The sequence below is a fragment of the Eupeodes corollae genome, chromosome 1 (assembly GCF_945859685.1).
Source record: "Eupeodes corollae chromosome 1, idEupCoro1.1, whole genome shotgun sequence".
NCBI lineage: Eukaryota > Metazoa > Arthropoda > Insecta > Diptera > Syrphidae > Eupeodes > Eupeodes corollae.
In genome coordinates, this window is record NC_079147.1 from 53,950,429 (window position 1) to 53,970,496 (window position 20,068).

At 34.1% G+C, this 20,068-nt stretch overlaps 1 protein-coding gene across 1 annotated transcript; it reads right to left on the minus strand.

The window, feature by feature from the left end:
• Positions 1-8,840: 8,840 nt before the first annotated feature.
• On the minus strand, positions 8,841-10,045 carry LOC129941132 (uncharacterized). The gene is made up of 4 exons (XM_056049684.1): positions 9,754-10,045; positions 9,467-9,683; positions 9,214-9,395; positions 8,841-9,148 (listed from the first exon to the last, which is right to left on the minus strand). The coding sequence occupies exons 1-4, from the start codon at positions 9,946-9,948 to the stop codon at positions 9,029-9,031; spliced, it is 714 nt and encodes a 237-aa protein (XP_055905659.1). The 5' UTR covers positions 9,949-10,045; the 3' UTR covers positions 8,841-9,028.
• Positions 10,046-20,068: the final 10,023 nt, after the last annotated feature.

Here is a 20,068-nt window from a genome sequence, read left to right on the forward strand (position 1 = left end):
TTTAGTCGGCAGTGTGGTCTCTCTGCTGCTTTTGTTGTATGGCTCACCTAGTTGGCCAAAAAGCTTTAGAAGCACTCAATCAATCAGTATAGCTGCTTTAGCTGCATTGCAAGATCGCGACGCGTCGCTTCACTTCGATTCGCGTTCCTTTTCGTCTTCGTTTTCCATTTCCACTGATGTTGGCCATCAGTGAGCCCCGGCTATAGTCAAAGCAAGCCCCTACCCCTAAGCTAATTAGTATGCTATAAGCGCGGGCTAGTTGCGGGTAAGCTTGCATTGGATCTCACCCAGTTGCAAGCCTCCACGAACGATAATTAGCTGCTTGGAAGAAGTCAGTGTTAGTTTCCCTTCTGTTGGCCCTAACAACAGGCAACAAGTGTGCCTTCTGCCTAATGTGGTCTAAGCGACTCGTTGTAACCAAACTCTCATTGTTGTCGAACTTTGCCTCAGCGCAACGTTTGTAGGTACATCCGTAACGATTTCGCTAGCGCCTGCTTTAGGCAGCCCCCGAATGAGTATCGAGTCGATGTCGCGTCGATCATAATCAATTAATTTTTTGATTTCATTTTTATTGCGCGTTATGGAATTCTTATCCACACTTCCACGATCAGTTATTTGGTCTAAATTTATTATTGATTATGATTGAATTTGGTCAAATGGAAATGCTTTTGTTTTTTTTCAAGCATGGGTCCGAGTATGACGATACTTTTAAGGCTAAAACGGTCAATGGGTTGGTATTTATGTTGATGGTATTTCTGGTTGACCAGAAAAAGTGCAAGTGAATTTCTCTCCATGTTTGTTTTTTTTTTGGGGTTTTTGGTTGGAGCCAACTATGACGACTTGGGGTTCGATATTCGCGTAAATGTGCCAGGAATTTAGAGCTTACATTTGATTATGATATCAATTCACCACAAGTATGCTGGGTTGGCGTTGGGTTGTTGGAAATATGCTTTATTACATAAGACAATGCTGTAGGAATTTATGTATTGCCTTAAACGCTCCGGGATGTTCAATTGTTGAAGATTAATTATACAATTTTGTTTGATTTGAATTTAATTAATCAATGAACACATTTGTAAAATACCTTATACAATTGATACATTTGCTTTCAAAACTATAGTGATATGCGTTTCTGCATAATTCTTAGTATAACATAGCTACAAGGTTCTTTTTAGTTAATTACTGAGAACTTGATTGTTATTAAAGATTCAAATCTTTGAAAAATTTGTTTAGTCCAGTGAATTTAAACATTTTCCCAAAGCAGACCATTGCAAAAATTTTACAACCGCAATTGATATGAGCATCACTAAAAAATGAACGGTGGATCAAAATTCTCCATACTGGGACTTTGATAGTAAGAATCTAAGTTTGAAGCATGAAAAGTTCTTCTCGAACTCGATATTTTTTTCAAACATGACATTATGATAGTAGGGAAGTCGAAAAAGTGGCTCCTTTGATTCCGTCCGTCTGTTTGGTCGGTGTAATTCAAAATTTTAAGTTGAGATCTTAAACAGATTCCCGTTCGTCGTTTTTTCACTAAGACTAAGACTAAAAATAACAATAGTACACATACATTTTTACGAAAATCACTGCGTACTGAAAATATTTTTTAACAAAAATTGATAACCATATGAATACAAAAATAATAACGAAATTTTAAAACTAAGGGTTTTTTGCAAAATCTGGTGGAATTTTATTTTCGAAAGGCAAACTTATTTTGTAGGAATATTTTTGAATTTTAAATTATAGGCAATATTTTTAAATAAACTCCTTGGCTATAGGAACAAGTTCGTGCAACACATTTGTGGCTGAACTTTGAATTCTGTTAAAAAAAGCTAACTTTAATGGTTATAAAATATTACCAACAATATTTATTTATGATCAAACAACTTTGAAATCAGTATCTTTAACTACTCTTTGGAAGTTATTGTAATGGGTTCGATTTGTCTGTGCGTGCGTGTGTACGAACGTTCGTATGTCCGTACGTTCACGACGATCAAGAACCAGTAGAGATGTCGACTTAAAATAAATTTTGTTATACAGATAAAAATGCAGAAAGGGCTATCAAGAAAATTGCGTGGCAGTTTAAAAAAAAAAGATGCACATTTTTGTATATTGTAACGTGATACCAAACAAGTATATTTTTTGAAAAAAATCCAATTAAAAACTGACAAAAAAAATGTCACCTGGAAAATTTTACGAATACAAAATGATTTTATCTCTAAAACAATTTTGTGCAACGAAAAATAATGTTTTTAACATCTCGTAAAATTTTGATAAAAATCATCTTAACAGTTTTATTTAAAAAAAAAATAAAAACTTATAAGAAAATTTAACAAAAGTTGGTATAAAAATATTTTTGACTCAAATATCTTTTCAAAAATCTAAGATAATATTGTTTTTAACATTCGGAAAAACTTTGAGAAGAATAGAATTGGCACTTTTTTTACAAAAACTAAAAACCTAAAATCGATACCCACTATCTCTTTATCAATTTTAAAGCCGCGTATGACAGCATTTATAGGAAGATCTCTACCGAGCAATGTCTAGTTTTGGCATCCCTGTCAAACTTATCCGTTTGTGCAGAATGACGATGGAGAATGCACGCTGCTCTATCAAGGTCGGAAAAGATCTTACCGATGCATTTGATGTCAAAAAAGGTTTTAGACAAGGCGATGCACTGTCATGCGACTTCTTCAATATCGTTTTGCAAAGAATTGTGCAAAACTCGACCGTCAACACTAGAGGCACAATCTTCCAAAGGTCCATCCAATTACTCTGATACGCAGATGATATTGACATAATTGGAAGATCAAAGCGTGATGTCAGTGGAGCGTTTTTGAGCATTGCGACGGAAGCGAAGAAGATGGGTTTAGTGGTCAATGAGGGCAAGACCAAGTATATGCTGTCATCAAAAAAGGACACTGAACGACGACGTCTTGGACAAAACGTTACCATGGACAGCTATAACTTTGAGGTAGTTTAAGGACTTTGTCTACCTAGGTACCGCTATTAATGCAGACAACGACACCAGCGCTGAAATCAAACGAAGAATAACTCTTGCAAATCGCTGCTTCTTTGGACTTAGAAGTCAATTGAGAAGTAAAGTCCTCTCTCGAGCATGTAAAATCACCATCTATAAGACACTCATCATCCCGGTTCTCATTTATGGCGCTGAGGCCTGGACCCTGTCAAAGAAAGATGAGAGCGTCTTAGGATGCTTCGAGAGAAAAATTCTTCGGGTGATTTTTTGGTCCCGTACGCATAGATGGAGAATGGAGAAGAAGATATAACGACGAACTGTACGGGCTGTACAGCGACACTGACCTAGTTAGCAGAATTAAAGTCCAAGTCTTAGATGGCTAGGTCATGTAGAGCGGATGGACATCAACGCTCCAGCCCGGAAGGTCTTTGAATCCAATCCCGAGGGACGGCGCAGTAGAGGAAGACCGCGACTCAGGTGGCGCACCCAGGTGGGAGAGGACCTCAACCAACTTGGCGTGCGAAACTGGAGACAGCTAGCTAGGGACCGAGCTGGCTGGAGACGCTTGTTGGTTGAGGCCCAGGTCCGCCCGGACTGTAGCGCCACCTTAAGTAAGTAAGTAAAAACCTAAAAAAAAATAATACTAAAACTGAGCAAAAATTTACTTTCAACTCAAATAGCTTTTCAAAAATTAAAAATATTGTCTTCAATCTTTTTTTTATTTCATAGATAATATTGTTTTCGGTATTCAGTAGTTTTTTCATAAAAAAAAAATAAAATCTAAAAAAAATAGTACGCAAACTTTGTAAAAATTGATATTTGGTTCTGGATATCTCTCAAATTAATTTCATTCATCCAATTTGTAAAAAATTAAGAAAAGCGACTAACATTGGTAAAAATTTATTTTTGACTAAAAATCTATTTAAGAAAACTAGATTTTCAAACTAAACTATTTCCTTATATGAAAAATATAGTTGGTAATTTTAAATTTTGTAAGAATAATTCAACTGACAACTTTTTTAACAAAACACGAAAATCTGCAAATCTTGGAATAGGAACTAGTTCGTGCGACCAATTTGTGCATTTTATTGGTAGAGCTTTAATTTTTGTAAAAAATACTAACTTTAATGGTTATAAAATATTACCAACAATATTTATTTGGGATCAAACAATTTTGAAGTGAGTATTTAGTCAAAATTAAAATTTTAATTCTAGTAAACTTACTTATTCATCTGAATGGAAAAATGTTGGTCTAATTAAAAATTTAAGTTTCCTACTTTGAGCGCCGAACCTAAGACGTCTAAAACTAGCCCATCCGGGTTGAAATCGTCAATTCCTTAAAAAAACTTATGAACACATAGAACAAAAATTCAGTCTATCGGATGTAAGGATACGAATCTTTCTAAAACTAAAATGTAAAGATTTGGTTTTTTTGGTGTTAAATATTTAAATCAAATTATGTTCAGTATGATAAAAAAAATTAAGAAAAAAACGTTTTCTTAAAATAATTTAACTGTTGTTTTTAACTTCGAGATCTAAAATGATTTTTTACAAATTACTATGGATGAAAGCAAAATTAAAAAAAAAGTTACTGTAAGAACGGATGGCTTTGAAAAAGTTATATCAAAGTAAAAAAAGTGTTGACGTTGGTTTCCATTTTTGATTTTGTATGTGAATGTGAACGCACTTTTCTGAAAAATAACCTTTCTCGCCTAATAGTGGCTTTAATCTTCTCACTCAAGGGTAAAGGTAGGTATATCTCATGTCAATCTATTTTTTGTTTGTTATTTCAGTCTTCCCTAAATCGTCGATTAAAAAAAGGTAAAATGTAATACGACTAAGTAATGAGAAAGGATTAATTTACATACACTTCGTGTCACATGAATAGGAACAAGCTTTTTTCGGTTTTTGTTTGCCGATATTTATTGAACCCTTAGGTTTTTTTGAAAAACCCAAATGTGGAATGAATGAGTTATGCATTAATTTTATTATGGAAGCAACAAATGTTGGGTCATATGACCCTAGATATATAGTAAAGAAAACAACAAAAAATCTTATAGTTAAGGTAAATACTGATTTTATTGAATGGATTTATTTTTTTGTAATTTTTGATTTCTAAATTACTTCAAGTAACCTGTGGTGTATGGATTCATAGAGTGCCGTCAGATAAATGAGCGAAATTCGGGCCTATGACCGTTTTATGGATTCAATAATCTCTTCGATTTTTTTGTATTGCCGTCCTCCTTCGTAGACTTTTCTTGAGAACCTTTCGCACACGTTTTTCATGATGTTCAGGTCAACAGAATATGGGGGCCATATAGTAATAGGATTACATTGTGCCCCTATATCCAGGGCTTGGTTGTCCGAGCGGTATGTATTGTTGCATTATCTTTTTGGAAAGTCCATCGTTGTCCACCAAATAATTTAGACAATTGCGAAAAAGCTCGTTCCAGAATTGATTTTCAAGTGATTGCCGTCATTTTGGAGGTTTTAAAATCCAGCTCTACGGTAACGTAATAGGTAATTGATTTCCATACCAGTACACCACCTCCATTGCTGTGCCTTTTTTTCAAGATAGAATACTTTCTTTCTTAAATCATGGAAATAGAAGCTTTATTCATCGGAAAGGACGACAGTATGCCAAACTTGATTCCAATTCAGAAAAATGCATGAAATCCTTATTTGAATCGATAGTACGGTCCATATAATTTAATGTTTGAAGATTGATCTTGAATGCACCTCAAATGGTCTATCCGTTTAGTCCAATTTATACTCTTTCCAACAATTTGGCCGGTATCTCAAGAATAGAATATTAGTGTTTTCCTATGTGTCAATTGTCTGCATGGACATGATCTTTAGCATAGCCTCACAAAAAATAGTCTAAAGGCGGTAAATGGCACGATCTATGCAACCAATTAACCGGTCCCGAACGTAAAATAAAATGTTCACCGAACTCGCCTCTCAATAAGTCCATTGTTGGGCGTGCTGTGGGGCATGTGGCACCGTCTTGTTGAAACCACATGTCATGCAATTCAAGCTCTTGCATTTTGGGCAAACAAATGTTGGATATCATCTCACTGTAGCGCTCACCAATCACAGTTACTTTTCGATTTGCATCAACTTTGAAAAAGTACGGTCCTATGATGCCACAGCCCATAAACCGCACTAAATTATTACTTTTTCTGCATGCATTGGTAGCTCTTGCAATGCTTCTAGCTCATGTTCACTCCAAAATCGACAACTCTGCTTATTTACGTACCCATTGAGCCAAAAATGAGCTTCGTCGCTGAACACAATTTTTCGGCAAAAAAGTTGATCTTCGACCGATTTTTCATGAGATCATTTACCACACATTTTACGTTGTAGTAGGTCTTTGGGTTTCAATTCTTGCACCAGTTGTATTTAAAAGACATCACACCTAAATCCTTCAACAAAATGTTCCACATTGTTGAGTAACAGAGGCTCAATTGCTGCGAACGGCGATGAATCGATAATTGATAGTCATCATAGTTTCTTCAGTTCTACTTATTTTAATGTCCAACAATGTAAATTTGGTGCGAAATCTGGTCGCAATAGCCCGAATAGCCGCTTCAGAACTTTCTTAACAAAGCACGCATTTTGATAATAAAATCCAATAATTTGCAAGCGTTTTCGTCTGTAAGATGATTGGTTAAATTAAAGACTAAACTCAAGATGTTGGACAGTGAAATACAACACGAAACGTGCGTCAGTTGTTTAAAAGTATCGACAAAAAGATAATAGCTAAAAAACCATCCTTTACAATGGGGAATAAGAAACCACGTTTAATTTATTGCTTCGAAAACCCAATGCTGTTTTTTATCGTTAAAGCAAGATATACCCCCTTTCCATTATGCATGGATGCCACTTGTATGGAGGAGACTGAACATCTCGATATTCTCGGTATGTGTGTCACGGACCACCTCTTGTGGAACGATCACATACGCGACATAGCCAAAAATGTAGGCAGATGTTTGGGTTTCCTAAGTCGATCAAAGAATTTTTCCTCCCCCCCTTAAATCTGGCTCTTATCTACAACACATATGTATATACGTCCAAAGCTTAAGTGTAACTCCCATAGCCTGCAAGTTACTTAAGCCCCTTGGACAGTAAATCATTTAAAATGACTAGTGATAAAACCATCATAGGATCATTTACGTCGACTGAACATCGTCGTAAAGTTTCTTGTCTCACCCTTTTTACCGTTCTGTTCGAAAGAAATAACCAGCCGCTTTCCTCCGCAATTCTATATTTAAAAAAACTGTCGATAGTTTAAGTTTTATATAAATAAATAAAAGAGGCTGATATGCGACCCACACTGATAACTTCCCATCCCGTCTGTCGATTTGTCTTGCTTAAAAGGTTTCTAGGTTTTTGTGTTTTGTTACAAAAATATATCAGTAATTATTCTAAAAAAATTAATAATTATAAACAATATTTTGCATATGATGAAATAGTTTGATTTCAAAATCTATTTTGGTTAACGAGATTTTTATTCGAAAACAAATTTTTACCAATTTTAGTAGCATTTCTTAAATTTTTACAAATTCGATGAATAAAATTAATTTGAGAGATATCAAGAACCGAACATCAATTTTTTCCAAATTTTGTGTAGTTTTTATAAAAAAAGTGGACTGTTGGATTTTTATAAACAAAAAACTACTGAATATCGAAAACAAAATTTTCTGTGAAATAAAAAAAAGTTTGAGGACAATATTTTTCAATTTTTAAAAACCTATTTGTTCATTTATTTTTGGTTTTTATTTTTTGTAAGAAAACTGTCAATTAGATTTTTCCCAAAATCTTTTCAGATGTTAAAAACTTTATACTTTGTTGCACACAAATGTTTTGGAGATAATTCATTTTATATTCATAAAATTTTCGAGTGCCAAATTTTGTTTTCAGATTTTTTGATTTATAAGAAAAACCGTTAGTTGGATTTTTTTCTGAAAATATATTTGTTTGGTATCGCGTTACAATATATAATATTAAACTTTATTGAAGTCTCTAGCGTTATTGGTTCGGGAGATATTTAGGGTTAACCAACACTTTCAACTTTTTTTTAAACTGCTATGGTAAAAACCGCAAAATTCTTGAGGGCCCTTTCTGCATCTTTCTGCATTATAATCTGTACAACGATATTTGTTTGAAGTCAATATCTCTTCTGGTTCTGAGCTATGGACTACGAAAAAGATGTCGCGAACGATTAACATGGAATCTTGATAAGCCGATGTTTTAAATAACATGTTCACGATAATGCCATCATTCCAAGAAGAACTGATATTTTATTTCTCTTTCGCTCAATGTAAATTTTTGGAACAGAAGAAGATTTTAGATATAAAAATTGGCAATAAGTTCGTGTTAAAGAGATATCCCTTCCATGAAAAGTAACTCGTAAGACCATTTTAATTGTTCCATGAATTCTAATAGTGTTTTTTTAAATTTGTATAAGTAACAGTGCAGTACAAAACTAGGCCCCATTCCGAACTTCAATCTAAATGTTATACTTTCACTCAATCCTAGTTTCAGCCAGCAGCAGTGAAAACATTTCTATCTCGCCGATAAATAATTTATGGGGGGTTGGAGTGGGGGCGTTGAGGTTTCGCGCATTCCACTTGACAAGTAATTAAAGCTCATTTGCCAAAAACGTGCTCTGAATTCGAATATCGAAACAATTTCAATAGAAACTAAGTTGCTTTTGTTTTCAATTTTCCCTTCAACCCACTGCTGTTGCGGTCGTCTATGTTGGTTTCAAATTGAAAGAATAAAAAACATTAAATTTATCGTACTAATTGTTTGAACTTTATTTGCTTCGTTTTCTCTTTCGATTTTCTTTTGTTTTTTTTTTTACTTTTTTTTCTCTTCTTCTTTGTTTAAACATTAAATAAATTAATTAAAATTACTACGTATATTCTATGCGATTTGTTTGCCTAAGAAAAATACCATTTGGCGTTGTTGTTGTTTCTTTATCTTTGGGAGGAGACACGTTCCGTGCGTCGAATAATGTTTTCTTCTTCTGATAGATACTTAGAGATACGCCTTGTAAGCCATGTTTTGGGCAGATTCGATTTGGGCATTTGCAGCAAATGACCGACTGTCCCATGGACCATGGGCGCTGATGTGGGGTGGGTGGTGTTCAGCGGCAAGCTATAAAACCAAAAATTTATAAAAAAAACGCCTTTAAGGACTCTTAAAAGATGTGACATTTATACCTTCTTGCAGAGTTGGAAGATGGCCAAACCAACGGAGACAACAAATGAGAAGAAACCAAGAGCAAGAGCGTTGAAAGCCTTCAGTTTTAGGATACCAATTGCCATTGGGATGACAGTCATAGCCTTGAGGAGGATCAAAACCATGATTGGGACAGCGATTTTCTTCAAACGGTTCTTGCGACCTAAAAGCAGTCAAATCAATCCATGAAATATTCCTAGAGGCATGTACAAGAAGTTTTTCTTTTGTCCTTACCCTTTCCTTCAACTTCAGCGCCTGGGAATTTGACGTTCAAGTTGATTTCGTCGTTGTTTAGATTCCTCGAGGAGACAGTCACTTTGGCATCGGCAACGGGAAAATCAACGGTCACATCATGTCCTGAGATGTAGCTTTCGATGGCGTCCAAGAAGTCTCCCTGAGAACGTGCTACTCTGTTGTTGGCTCCATTCGACTTCACTTCGACGTCACTGACCTGAAAGACACACAAAAACAAAACAGAAAAGTCAGTTTATGACAAGAAAAGGAAACCAATTTTAGTTTACTTTAAAATCGTCCTTGCTCATGACTGTGTCCAGGAATCTCATCGCTCTGACTTTCACACAGGCCAATGAATCAGCTCCTGTGTTGCATTTTCCCGTCATCTCATCGATCATGTGTTCCATGTTCGTTGGCCGAACTGCAGGATTAGCCGCTGCCAAGCCAATCACGGCTACAAGGACTATAAATTTGGCTGCCATTTTATGTGGAAGGGAATAGAAGGCGTGAAAATTGAGCTGACGGTGCAAAAAAGAAGACCTGACCACTCGATCGAATGAAACGATTGCTAATAATATTAGATTTCCTACCATCATCGATTTTTATACTCGGGAAGAAATTAAATTCCAAAATGGAGACACTATTCGTCAGCTACGTCTGCGGCTTCATCGTCGTCGTCTTCGCCATAGTCGTTCCGGTGCTCTTGGAATTGTCAATTGGATTGAGGGGGTAGACTTCATTGGAATGACAGATGTGTGTGCATAAGTGCTCTCTCGCACTCATTTTGGTTAATTTAATCGTTGGGCTATCGCCGTGCGCTTCTGTTGCGCTGCCACTGATGGTTGCAAGTTTGTGGAATCGAAATTGATTTTGTTGTTGTTGTATCTTACAATGTCGTTTCCACGTGCTAAGACAATTTGGAGTGGACGCAAAAGAAGAAACTAAAATAAAACATCCAATAAGACCAGAAGTTTTCATTCTCAGAGTGTTTGGTATTAAAGGCACGTCCTGAGCGTAGTCTATGCAATCGCAATGAGTATGAGATTCCAGGTGAAGATCGGTTTGGGTTTCTGTTGAGTCGGTGGTGGTAAATTTGGTTGATTCTATTGGATAATATGAGGCATATGGTGTTAGATTAGGTCGAAATTGTATTAGAAAATTTGAAGAAGATTTAACGACTGAAAAGACACTTTCATTCAAATGAAATTAAACTTTCAAACTACAATTTATGTTCTTGTTTTGATTTCGTAATAAAATGCTTAATTTTTTGGAAATTCTTACATAACTGCACAACCTTAAACTTTATGGGAAGTTGAATCTTAAGGTAAACAGTGTTTTTAAGTATCCCTGGCATTATAAAAAAGACTAAATATTTTTGTCTCAGTATCAAATTATTAAAACCTTAAAGTAGGAAGTCCTGTATTGATATACAAGAATATTCGTTTTCAAAATTTTTTAACTAAAATCTCACAGTTAAATAGCATGAACTTGATATTGTGCTTTAACGTTAAGTTTATGTCCTGATGTTGAATAAGTATAACGGATTACTGAACCGATTGTACTTGCTGATAAGGCTGAGAAGTGATTTAAATTTTAAAACATTTTTCATTTTAGAAGTGAAAAACTATCTGACGAATATATTTTTTAACTACAAAAAGAATTTCAGAAATAAAATCACTAATTTGGCTTTTTTTAAATAATTGAAAAAATTTTAAATTTTATTTCATAAAATTTCATGAAACAGGAATTATTTAAAAAAAATATTTTTAGAGTTTTCTTATTTATTTTTATTGGTGTGATTGTTTTAAATAGTCTTAACTACGGTAAGCTTTAATTTGTAAAATTCTAATTCGAAGATTTGATTTGAGTTAAATGTTTCATAGACAGACAAATATTTTTAAGACACTTGAATTTACAAAAACTTGGATTTGAAAATCTCTTTCTAATGGAATCACTTTCTACGGAGTATTAAAACATTTCATAAATAATAAGGGAACAAATTGTTGATGATTGAGCAAAATTTGTGAACGACGTTTATATGATGTCTTTTTCCGAAAAACAACCCTTACCCAAAAACTTATACAACATTAAATCCAAACCAACTTTTCTCTGTTCTCTATGATCGTTACAATAGGCGTGTTTTTTGCCATTTTATAGATTCACATACTTGTACTTCGGATGTGGAACTTCAACGGCAGCGTATGATAAGCTCATTAAATTCTGATCTTCACAGCATTGTACAATGGTTAATCAAAAACCGTGTAGAATTTAATGCTTCGAAAACTCAATGCTATCTCCTGTCGTTAAAGCGTAACACACCCCCGATGCCACTATCTATGAGTGGCACTTGCATCCAGGAAACCAATCAACTATCAGTACTCGGTATGTGTATCACAGATCACCTTTTATGGAATGATCACATATTCGATATTGCCAAAAATGCTGCCAGGTGCTTAGGATTTCTCCGACGGTGCAAGAAATTTGTCACCCCTTCTGATCTGACTGTAATTTACAAAGCCTTCATCCGTCCAAAGCTTGAATATAATTCGCATATCTGGGCAGGTGCCCCTAAAACAAGTTTAAATCTCTTGGATAGAATACAAAAAAGGGCTTTAAAAATGATAGGCGATAGAACTATAATCGAAACATTTACGTCGCCGGAACACCGCCGCAATGTTTCATGCCTTTCGTTGTTTTATCAATATTTTTACAAAAAATGCTCTGTTGAACTAGCCAGTTGCATTCCATCCCTTAGACGAATGCTCATCAGATTACCCTTGAGCTCAATTTCGGACGTACCTTGACAGTACTTGACATATAGAGATTCTTTCTTAAATCGAATTTGTGGAATGCTTTAGCCAACTCTGTTTTCCCCTCCCATTTTGATGTTCAGAACTTTAAGACCAATGAGCACCGGTATCTCCTTTTTAATCCTTCCCTATTTTCCTAATGCTAGCACTGTGTTTAAATTTAATCATATAAAGGGTACTAATAACCCCTTGAGTGCTTGCAAATTATAAAAAAAAATTGCTATCTGCAGCCAAGTTCGATTTTCCAAAATAACTTATCTGCAGTTCCCTAACCGCAGCTATTTTATAAACTTCCATAGGAAGTTATTGTAATGGGTCCGATTTGTCAAATTGAAAATTTTGACATTTCTCGACGTTTCGAGGTCACAAGAGTCGAAATAAAAGATTTTTAGAAAGATGTCTGTGCGTGCGTGTGTACGTACGTTTGTACGTCCGTACGTCCGTACGTTCGCCACGTTTTTTTCGTCGTCCATAGCTCAAGAACCAGAAGAGATATCGACTTCAAATAAATTTTGTTATACAGATAATGAGGCAGAAAGATGCAGAAAGGGCTCTCAAGAAAATTGCGTTGGTGGTTTTTTTACCACAGCAGTTTGAAAAAAGGTGAAAATTTTGGTTAACCCTAAATATCTTACGAACCAAAAACGCTAGAGACTTGAATTAAATTTTATATAATAAATTGTAACATGATACCAAACAGGTATATTTTTTGAAAAAAATCAATATAACGGTTTTTTTTTTAAAATCAATAAAACTGAAAAAAAAAATTTGTCACCGCCAAAATTTTACGACTGAAATATGATTTCATCTCTTAAACAATTTTGTGCAACGAAGAATAATGTTTTTAACATCTGACAAAATTTTGAGAAAAATCTCATTGACAATTTTTTTATAAAAAATAAAAATCTAAAAAAAAACATTACTCAAAGTTCGTAAAAATTGAATATCGATTCAAATATCTTTTCAAAGACTTGAAATTTAGACTTCAAGCTTATTTTACAAAATATAAAACCCTAAAAAACATTTATAAAAGTTGGTAAAAATTGATTTTCGACTCGAATATCTTTTCAAAACTTTAAGGTATTGGCTTTGATTTACTTTTATCTTTCAAAAATTCTTGTTGTCAACATACAATTAAAGTTTGAAAAAAATCGAATTGACAGTTTTTTTACAAAAAATAAAAACCTAAAAAAAAAAATGTATAAAAGTTGGTAAAAATTGATTTTCGACTCAAATATCTTTTCAAAAATTTTAAATATTGGCTTCAAAGTTATTTTATCTCATAAGAATTATTGTTTTCAACATTTGGTAAAATTTTAAACAAATCGAATTGACAGTTTTTTTTTACAAAAAATAAAACTCTAAAAAAAACAATACTAAAACTTCGTAAAAATTTACTTTCGACTCAAATAGCTTTTCAAAACTTAAAAATATTGGCTTGAAACTAATTTTATTTCACAGAATATATTGTTTTCGATATTCAGTAATTTTTATATAAAAATCAAAAAGTCCGTTTTTTCATAAAAAATAAAATCTACAAAAAATATTACGCAAATTTGGTAAAAATTGATACGAGTTCGAGATAGACAAACTTTTAAGCAAGACAAGTCGACAGACCGGATGGGAAGTTATCAGTGTGGGTCGCATCCCAGCCTCTTTTTTTGGTTTTGCTTTCGGATAAGTTTTTGACATATTGGGGTATGTTCGTAGATTTGGTCAGTCGTCGTTCATGAAATTGAAGTTCTTATAACTGCACCATTTATATTCAGGGTAGAAAGATCGAAATTAAAATTTGTATGTGAAATGTGAAAGACTTTTGAAATTCAATTTTGACAATAGGGGTACTCATGGTAATAACCTTTTCTTAAATATACAACGGCCACTTTTGTCAAAAAGATGTAAATTTACAAAATAACAAAATATCTTTGTTCTTGTAGCGCCATTTGTTAAATAAAAAAAAAACTACAAAAATTGTTTTTTAAACCAAAAATTAGGCTTTGTGGTCAGAAAAACTTACAACATTTTTAACTCATGTAGTGTTCTAATTGCCTTTGAAATTTTGGTGTAAAAATCTCAGATTTTTCCTGGCCAATAGTAGATGAAATCTTAAATGTTATTGAAAGTGCGTGTGCTTGTTCCTATGTGTGAATTTTTGGTAAAAATCGAGAATCAGATTTTTGAATCTCTAATCCATTTTTTCGAATCTCAAGTCTCAATTAAATCATGATATCTAAGATTTTTCCACTTTTTCCTCCCTTCACCACCTCTTTTAGCTGTCAGATTCACAAATTGGACTCGACTTTAGAGGTATGACAAAAAGTTCAAACTCATTTTGTTTTTTTTTTTCAAAATCAAATGGCAATCAGCAAAAGTTGACCGTTGTAGTTATGTCTTAAATCTCGAAAATAGAAAACGACATTACAGAACAAAAATATCAAACGCCATAGAGCAAATATGTGTGACTTGTTCCTAGATTTGTGCGTTCCAATATCAATTCAAAATATATTTAAATAAAAGAACGCACTTAAAGTGTGTTGCACTCTGAAAAGAAAGCCTTTAAGACTTTAGAGTTATGCCATTATCCGAGTTACCAACCTAAGAATTTCAATTTTTTGCGATCTAGCCAGATTTAAGTTTAAATATATATAGCTATAGCTTAAGCTCCCACTGCGGATAGGGATAGCTGTGCTAAAAAAACAAGCCTAATGTGTCTGATATGATCGCGTCTATCCGTTTTGTACACATTACAAGAAAATGTTATAGGTGCTTTTTCAAAGGAGTATTTACTCACTTATTAAAAGTAGCGCTACATTTCTGTGTGAACTAAGGCCTTACTAATAATCACAAATAAACTTTTTCATCTCGGTTACTAGCTACATGTTTTCAGTGTACCACTCCAAGTAGGGTGAGGTCACTTTCCACTTGTGGGCGCCACCTGACCCTCGATCTTCCTCTACTGCGGGTGTGGATTCGAAGACTTTCCGGGCAGGAGCATTGGTTTAAATGCGCTTTAAGTGATACAGTCATCTCAGTCGTTCAACTTTTATCCTTCTGGCTAAGTCTACGTCGTTCAACAGCTCATTGTTACTTTTTCTCCTCCTTTCACCTTTTATATATATGTATACGGAACCGTAAATCACGCAAGGAACTTTTCTCTCAAAACAACCCAAAGTGCTTTCATCCGCTTTGTCATATAGTCCATGCTTCTATACCGTATAACAGAACGGGAATGGTGAGGGTCTAAATAGAAAAACGTTGGTCGTTCGAGAGAACGCAGCAGCGCGATGATTCCATGATCGTCCTGCCCAAACGAATGAGCTTAACAGGGATGCCAAAACTAGCCATAGCTGTATACAGCTCGTCCCTGTAGATGCTGTCAAATGCAAAATTAAAATCTATGAAGAGGTGGTGGGTGTCGATTTGATGTGTTTGGTTTTTTCCGGGGTATGCCGTAATGTGAATATTTGATCGACTGCAGGCATTTCTGGTCTAAAACCATCAGGTCAATAATCTGACAAGGACTTATCAGGTTGTTGACAGCGGGCATTTAACGTTCGCACATATCACGACAGAGAATATTTCTTAAGCTTTGTTAAGTAGGCCAATTCCTTTATAGTTGGTGCTGTCAAGAGGGTCTCCTTTTTAAGTATCGGTCAAACACTATTTTGCAGCCTTCGCTTCCAGGTTAATGTGCTTGTGAATTTAGTTTTACCTACTCATAAAACTTCGAAAAATGTCTGCTTTTAAAGCTCTTGACATCTTCGACGGCACGCGTGTCTCAGGTTGATCATAATGTGGTCAATCTGGTTAACGGTAGGTTGAATTCAAGGTAGGTTCAATCCAAGTGAATTTTGAGGTTTGGAAAGCGCGTACTGGCTACCATGACGATTATTCTACCAAGCATATTTTATTTTCCCTTCCTAGCTTGGCACTAAAATCGCCCAGGAAAATGTATATATCACAGCTTATCACTGTCCATATGCTTTGTCCAAGAGCTTCACAACTCATGGTATGTTCGTCCTTCTCTTCTGTGTGAGCGTGTAGGTATATTGTCGAATGTTGCCGAATTCTGAACTTTTGCGGATGGTCATGAGGCGCTCGTTGATGCGCCTTTACCTCAAAACGTGTTGCCAAAGTCTGGCTCCAATGAAAAAGCCGCATCCAAATGCCCGTTGTTGGTTTTCTCGGTAGCAGTTACCATAGTAATATCGCAATTTTGCATCCTCTTTTTGCCCGGCCATCCCATCGCATTTCCTGGATGGTGGTGATATCTGCCTTATAGTTGTCACTAGGGCCTCCCGTAATTTTTTGACTGCTAAGCATATAGAGTAAGCATATCAATTATATAATAAAAGTGAGTATTCACCTCAATTGTTGATTTTAGTTCATAAAGACAAACATATACTTTTAAAGTTGATTAGATCTTCCTTTCGGCTTTACTGCGAGGTCAAAGAAAAATGCGGATGAGTGACTTGAATTCGGTAACAAATAAAGTTCGTCCTTTTATCAAAAATCCTGCTTATCTGGTTTAATAATCTGCTTTTAAATAAAAGCAAAGTTTAATTCTTAGGCATGGAAATTAATCACAAAAAAAAAAGAATTAGTGAACAAAGATAAATTCCATCCTATTCAAAAATAAGTTTTTGAAGCGATATGACAATTGGTAAATAGATCCAGACGGGTTATTTTGAAATTTAATTTAATTTTGTATCACCGATTATTTACTCCTTTGTGTTGAATTCTTATATAAGTATCTAAATATATAAAAGATCCGAATAAAGAATTCATCCTTTTTATCCTTTCTCTTCTTTTGAATATTTCTGTGTAAATTGAGATAAAACTCAAGGGTTCGTCCTTGCAATAAAGGAAAAGTAGTTACTAATTATTGTCTGGTTTTAGTTTGCCGAGGATTAAAGTAATAATTATCAACAAAAAAGTATTTAAAATATGCAAGAAAATAAATCCCTACAGGATAATAGTTAATCTTATCATTTTCTTAAATAGAAATAAAACCTTCTGTATAGATGCAGAAATAAGTAAAATAATAAAAGTAGACTTGCGATTACTCCTACAAATTACAAGGAGAATTCCAGCAATTTATTTTTTGGACAAAGATTAAATTATTTGAAAATTCTAAAAATCAGAAAATATTTTTTTTGTCATTCCATGCATCAAACTAGAATACAAAAAAATTGAAACTTGAGTCATTATTGTTGAAGATGCATTTTGAAGTTAAAGTCCATGAGCTAAGTAATATATTTACTGTTTTGATTTATTTGTTTATGATTAAAAATTCAAAGCAATCCTTGTGGTTTTTAAACAACAATTTATCTGTTTTGTAATGGGTATTTTTTAAGATTCGTTTATTTGAATCTGGGTATACTTTTTTCGTTGTTGGTTTTTGACAGCTGTCATTTGATTTATACTTAGTTCAGTTTTCTATTGTATAATGAATTAACTTGATTCTGAATAACGTTTGCAGATTGCGTGATTTTACTGCCAATTTAAAAGTTCGTGGGGTCTTGGGACTATTATTTGTGGAGTTTTGAAAAGAAGCTTGTCTATAAAAAGTAGTCAAAATCGGGTTCCTCTCTGGAATTTCTCCGAGACAGGCGTGGTCACCCGAGAAAGAAGGAATTGACATAGAAATCTGTAATTTATCTCAAATGAGTTTTCGAATGGAAAACAGTCAGCTCACAACCATCCACGAACTCATGTTCACAATGCTGGAAGGGAAGACAGCCCCATCTCAATGTGATAGGTACTGTACTAACGCTACTTCTTCCTGTTTCATACTGTTCAAAACAAAACACAACTTCAGGACTAAATAAGCCGACCTACGAGTAAATTAGAAACAAACCTGCAAACAAAGAAGCATTTAAGTTGGAAAATGACTCTTCTCCACGCTAGTATAAAGTACATGTTTCCTACACTTTGCCATTTAAATCTTATTTCAAAGTTCAAAGCTTCATCAATTCACAAAATTGCCGTTTCTGGAACAAAGACAATCCTCGAGTTATTAATAGAACACCATTTTAATCCATTGACATTTACTATTTGGGGGCAGTTTACATGCTGCTATCATCATCTGACCTTATTTCTTTCAGAATGAATAAGGAGCTGCATTTATGGTGATAGACAAGTTCTATCGAGCAATGCCGACTGATTTTTTGTTTCAAAAATTAATCAACTAAACATCGTCGACTGCAGTTTGTCCCAAAATTTATTTTCAGAAGTCCTACTGTTTTATGCCCCCTTGTTTTGTGGAATGAATGCTTCTTAGTTATGCTTAATGGGACTATTTGAACCATTGGTTTATCCCAACGGGTCAGCAACTTTGGAAGCTTTGGAAGGCAATATTACAGGCAAACCGTTCAGATTTATTTTGAACGGGTTATGTATTTTGAAAAGTATATGTTGTATATGTTAGAATCCTCAAGCAATTGAAGAGAGTCCATTGCATCTACAAAAATTCATTGTTTGGTTTGCTTTTTGGTCCAGAGTTGTGATTTGAATCAACTTCTCCGAATACGACGATGGAACGACATTCACCGTCAATTCGACTAGGAGAATATGTGATTTCAAAAAGGCAGTGCCACATGCCATACAACTCGAGTGAATAAGGGTATATTCCAAGAGACATTTCCTGGCCGCTTAATATCTCGTCATGGCGATATCGTACCCCTATTTTTTTTTCAAAAATTTTACTGAATGTTCACAACAATATTTTTGGAAAGATAAAAGTAGTTAAAAGCTAATATCTACAATTTTGAAAAAATATTTGAGTCGAAAATCAATTTTTACCAACTTCTATTAATTTTTTCTTAGGTTTTTATTTTTTGTAAAAAAACTGTCAATTTGATTTTTCTCAACATTTTTCAAAATGTTTAAAACAATATTTATTATAAGATACAATAATAATCAATAACTTTGAAGCCTAAATTACAATTTTTTTAAACGATATTTCAATCGATATTCAATTTTTATAAACTTTGAGTAATTTTTTTTAGATTTTTATTTTTTATAAAAAAAACTGACAATTCGATTCTTCTCAAAATTGTATCAGATGTCAAAAACATTATTCTTTGTTGCACAAAATTGTAATAATATATTTGTATAATATATAAAAAAAAGGTTTAATGGGTTTTTTTTCAAAAAAAATATTTATTTGATATCACGTTACAATATATTATATAAAATTTAATTCAAGTCTCTAGCGATTTTGCTTCGTAAGATATTTAGGGTTAACCAAAATTTTGACCTATTTTTCAAACTGCTATGGTAAAAAAAACCACCAAAGCAATTTTCTTGATAGCCTTTCTGCATTTTTCTGCCTTATTATCTATATAACACAATTTATTTGAAGTCGATATCTCTTCTGGTTCTTGAGATATGGATGACGAAAAAAACGTCGCGAACGTACGTACATACGCACGCACAGACATCTTTCTAAAAATCTTTTATTTCGATGATATTTTGACGTCAAGAAATGTCAAAATTATCAATTTGACAAATCGGACCCATTACAATAACATCCTTTGGGAAGTTAAAAATGTAGAAAAAATCGTGCAAAAATCAACCGTCAACACTAGAGGCACAATCTTCCAAAGGTCCATCCAATTACTCGAATACGCAGATGATATTGACATAATTGGAAGATCAAAGCGTGATGTCAGTGGAGCGTTTTTGAGCATTGTGACGGAAGCGATGAAGATGGGTTTAGTGGTCAATGAGGGCAAGACCAAGTATATGCTGTCATCAAAAAAGTTCACTGAACGACGACGTTTTGGAC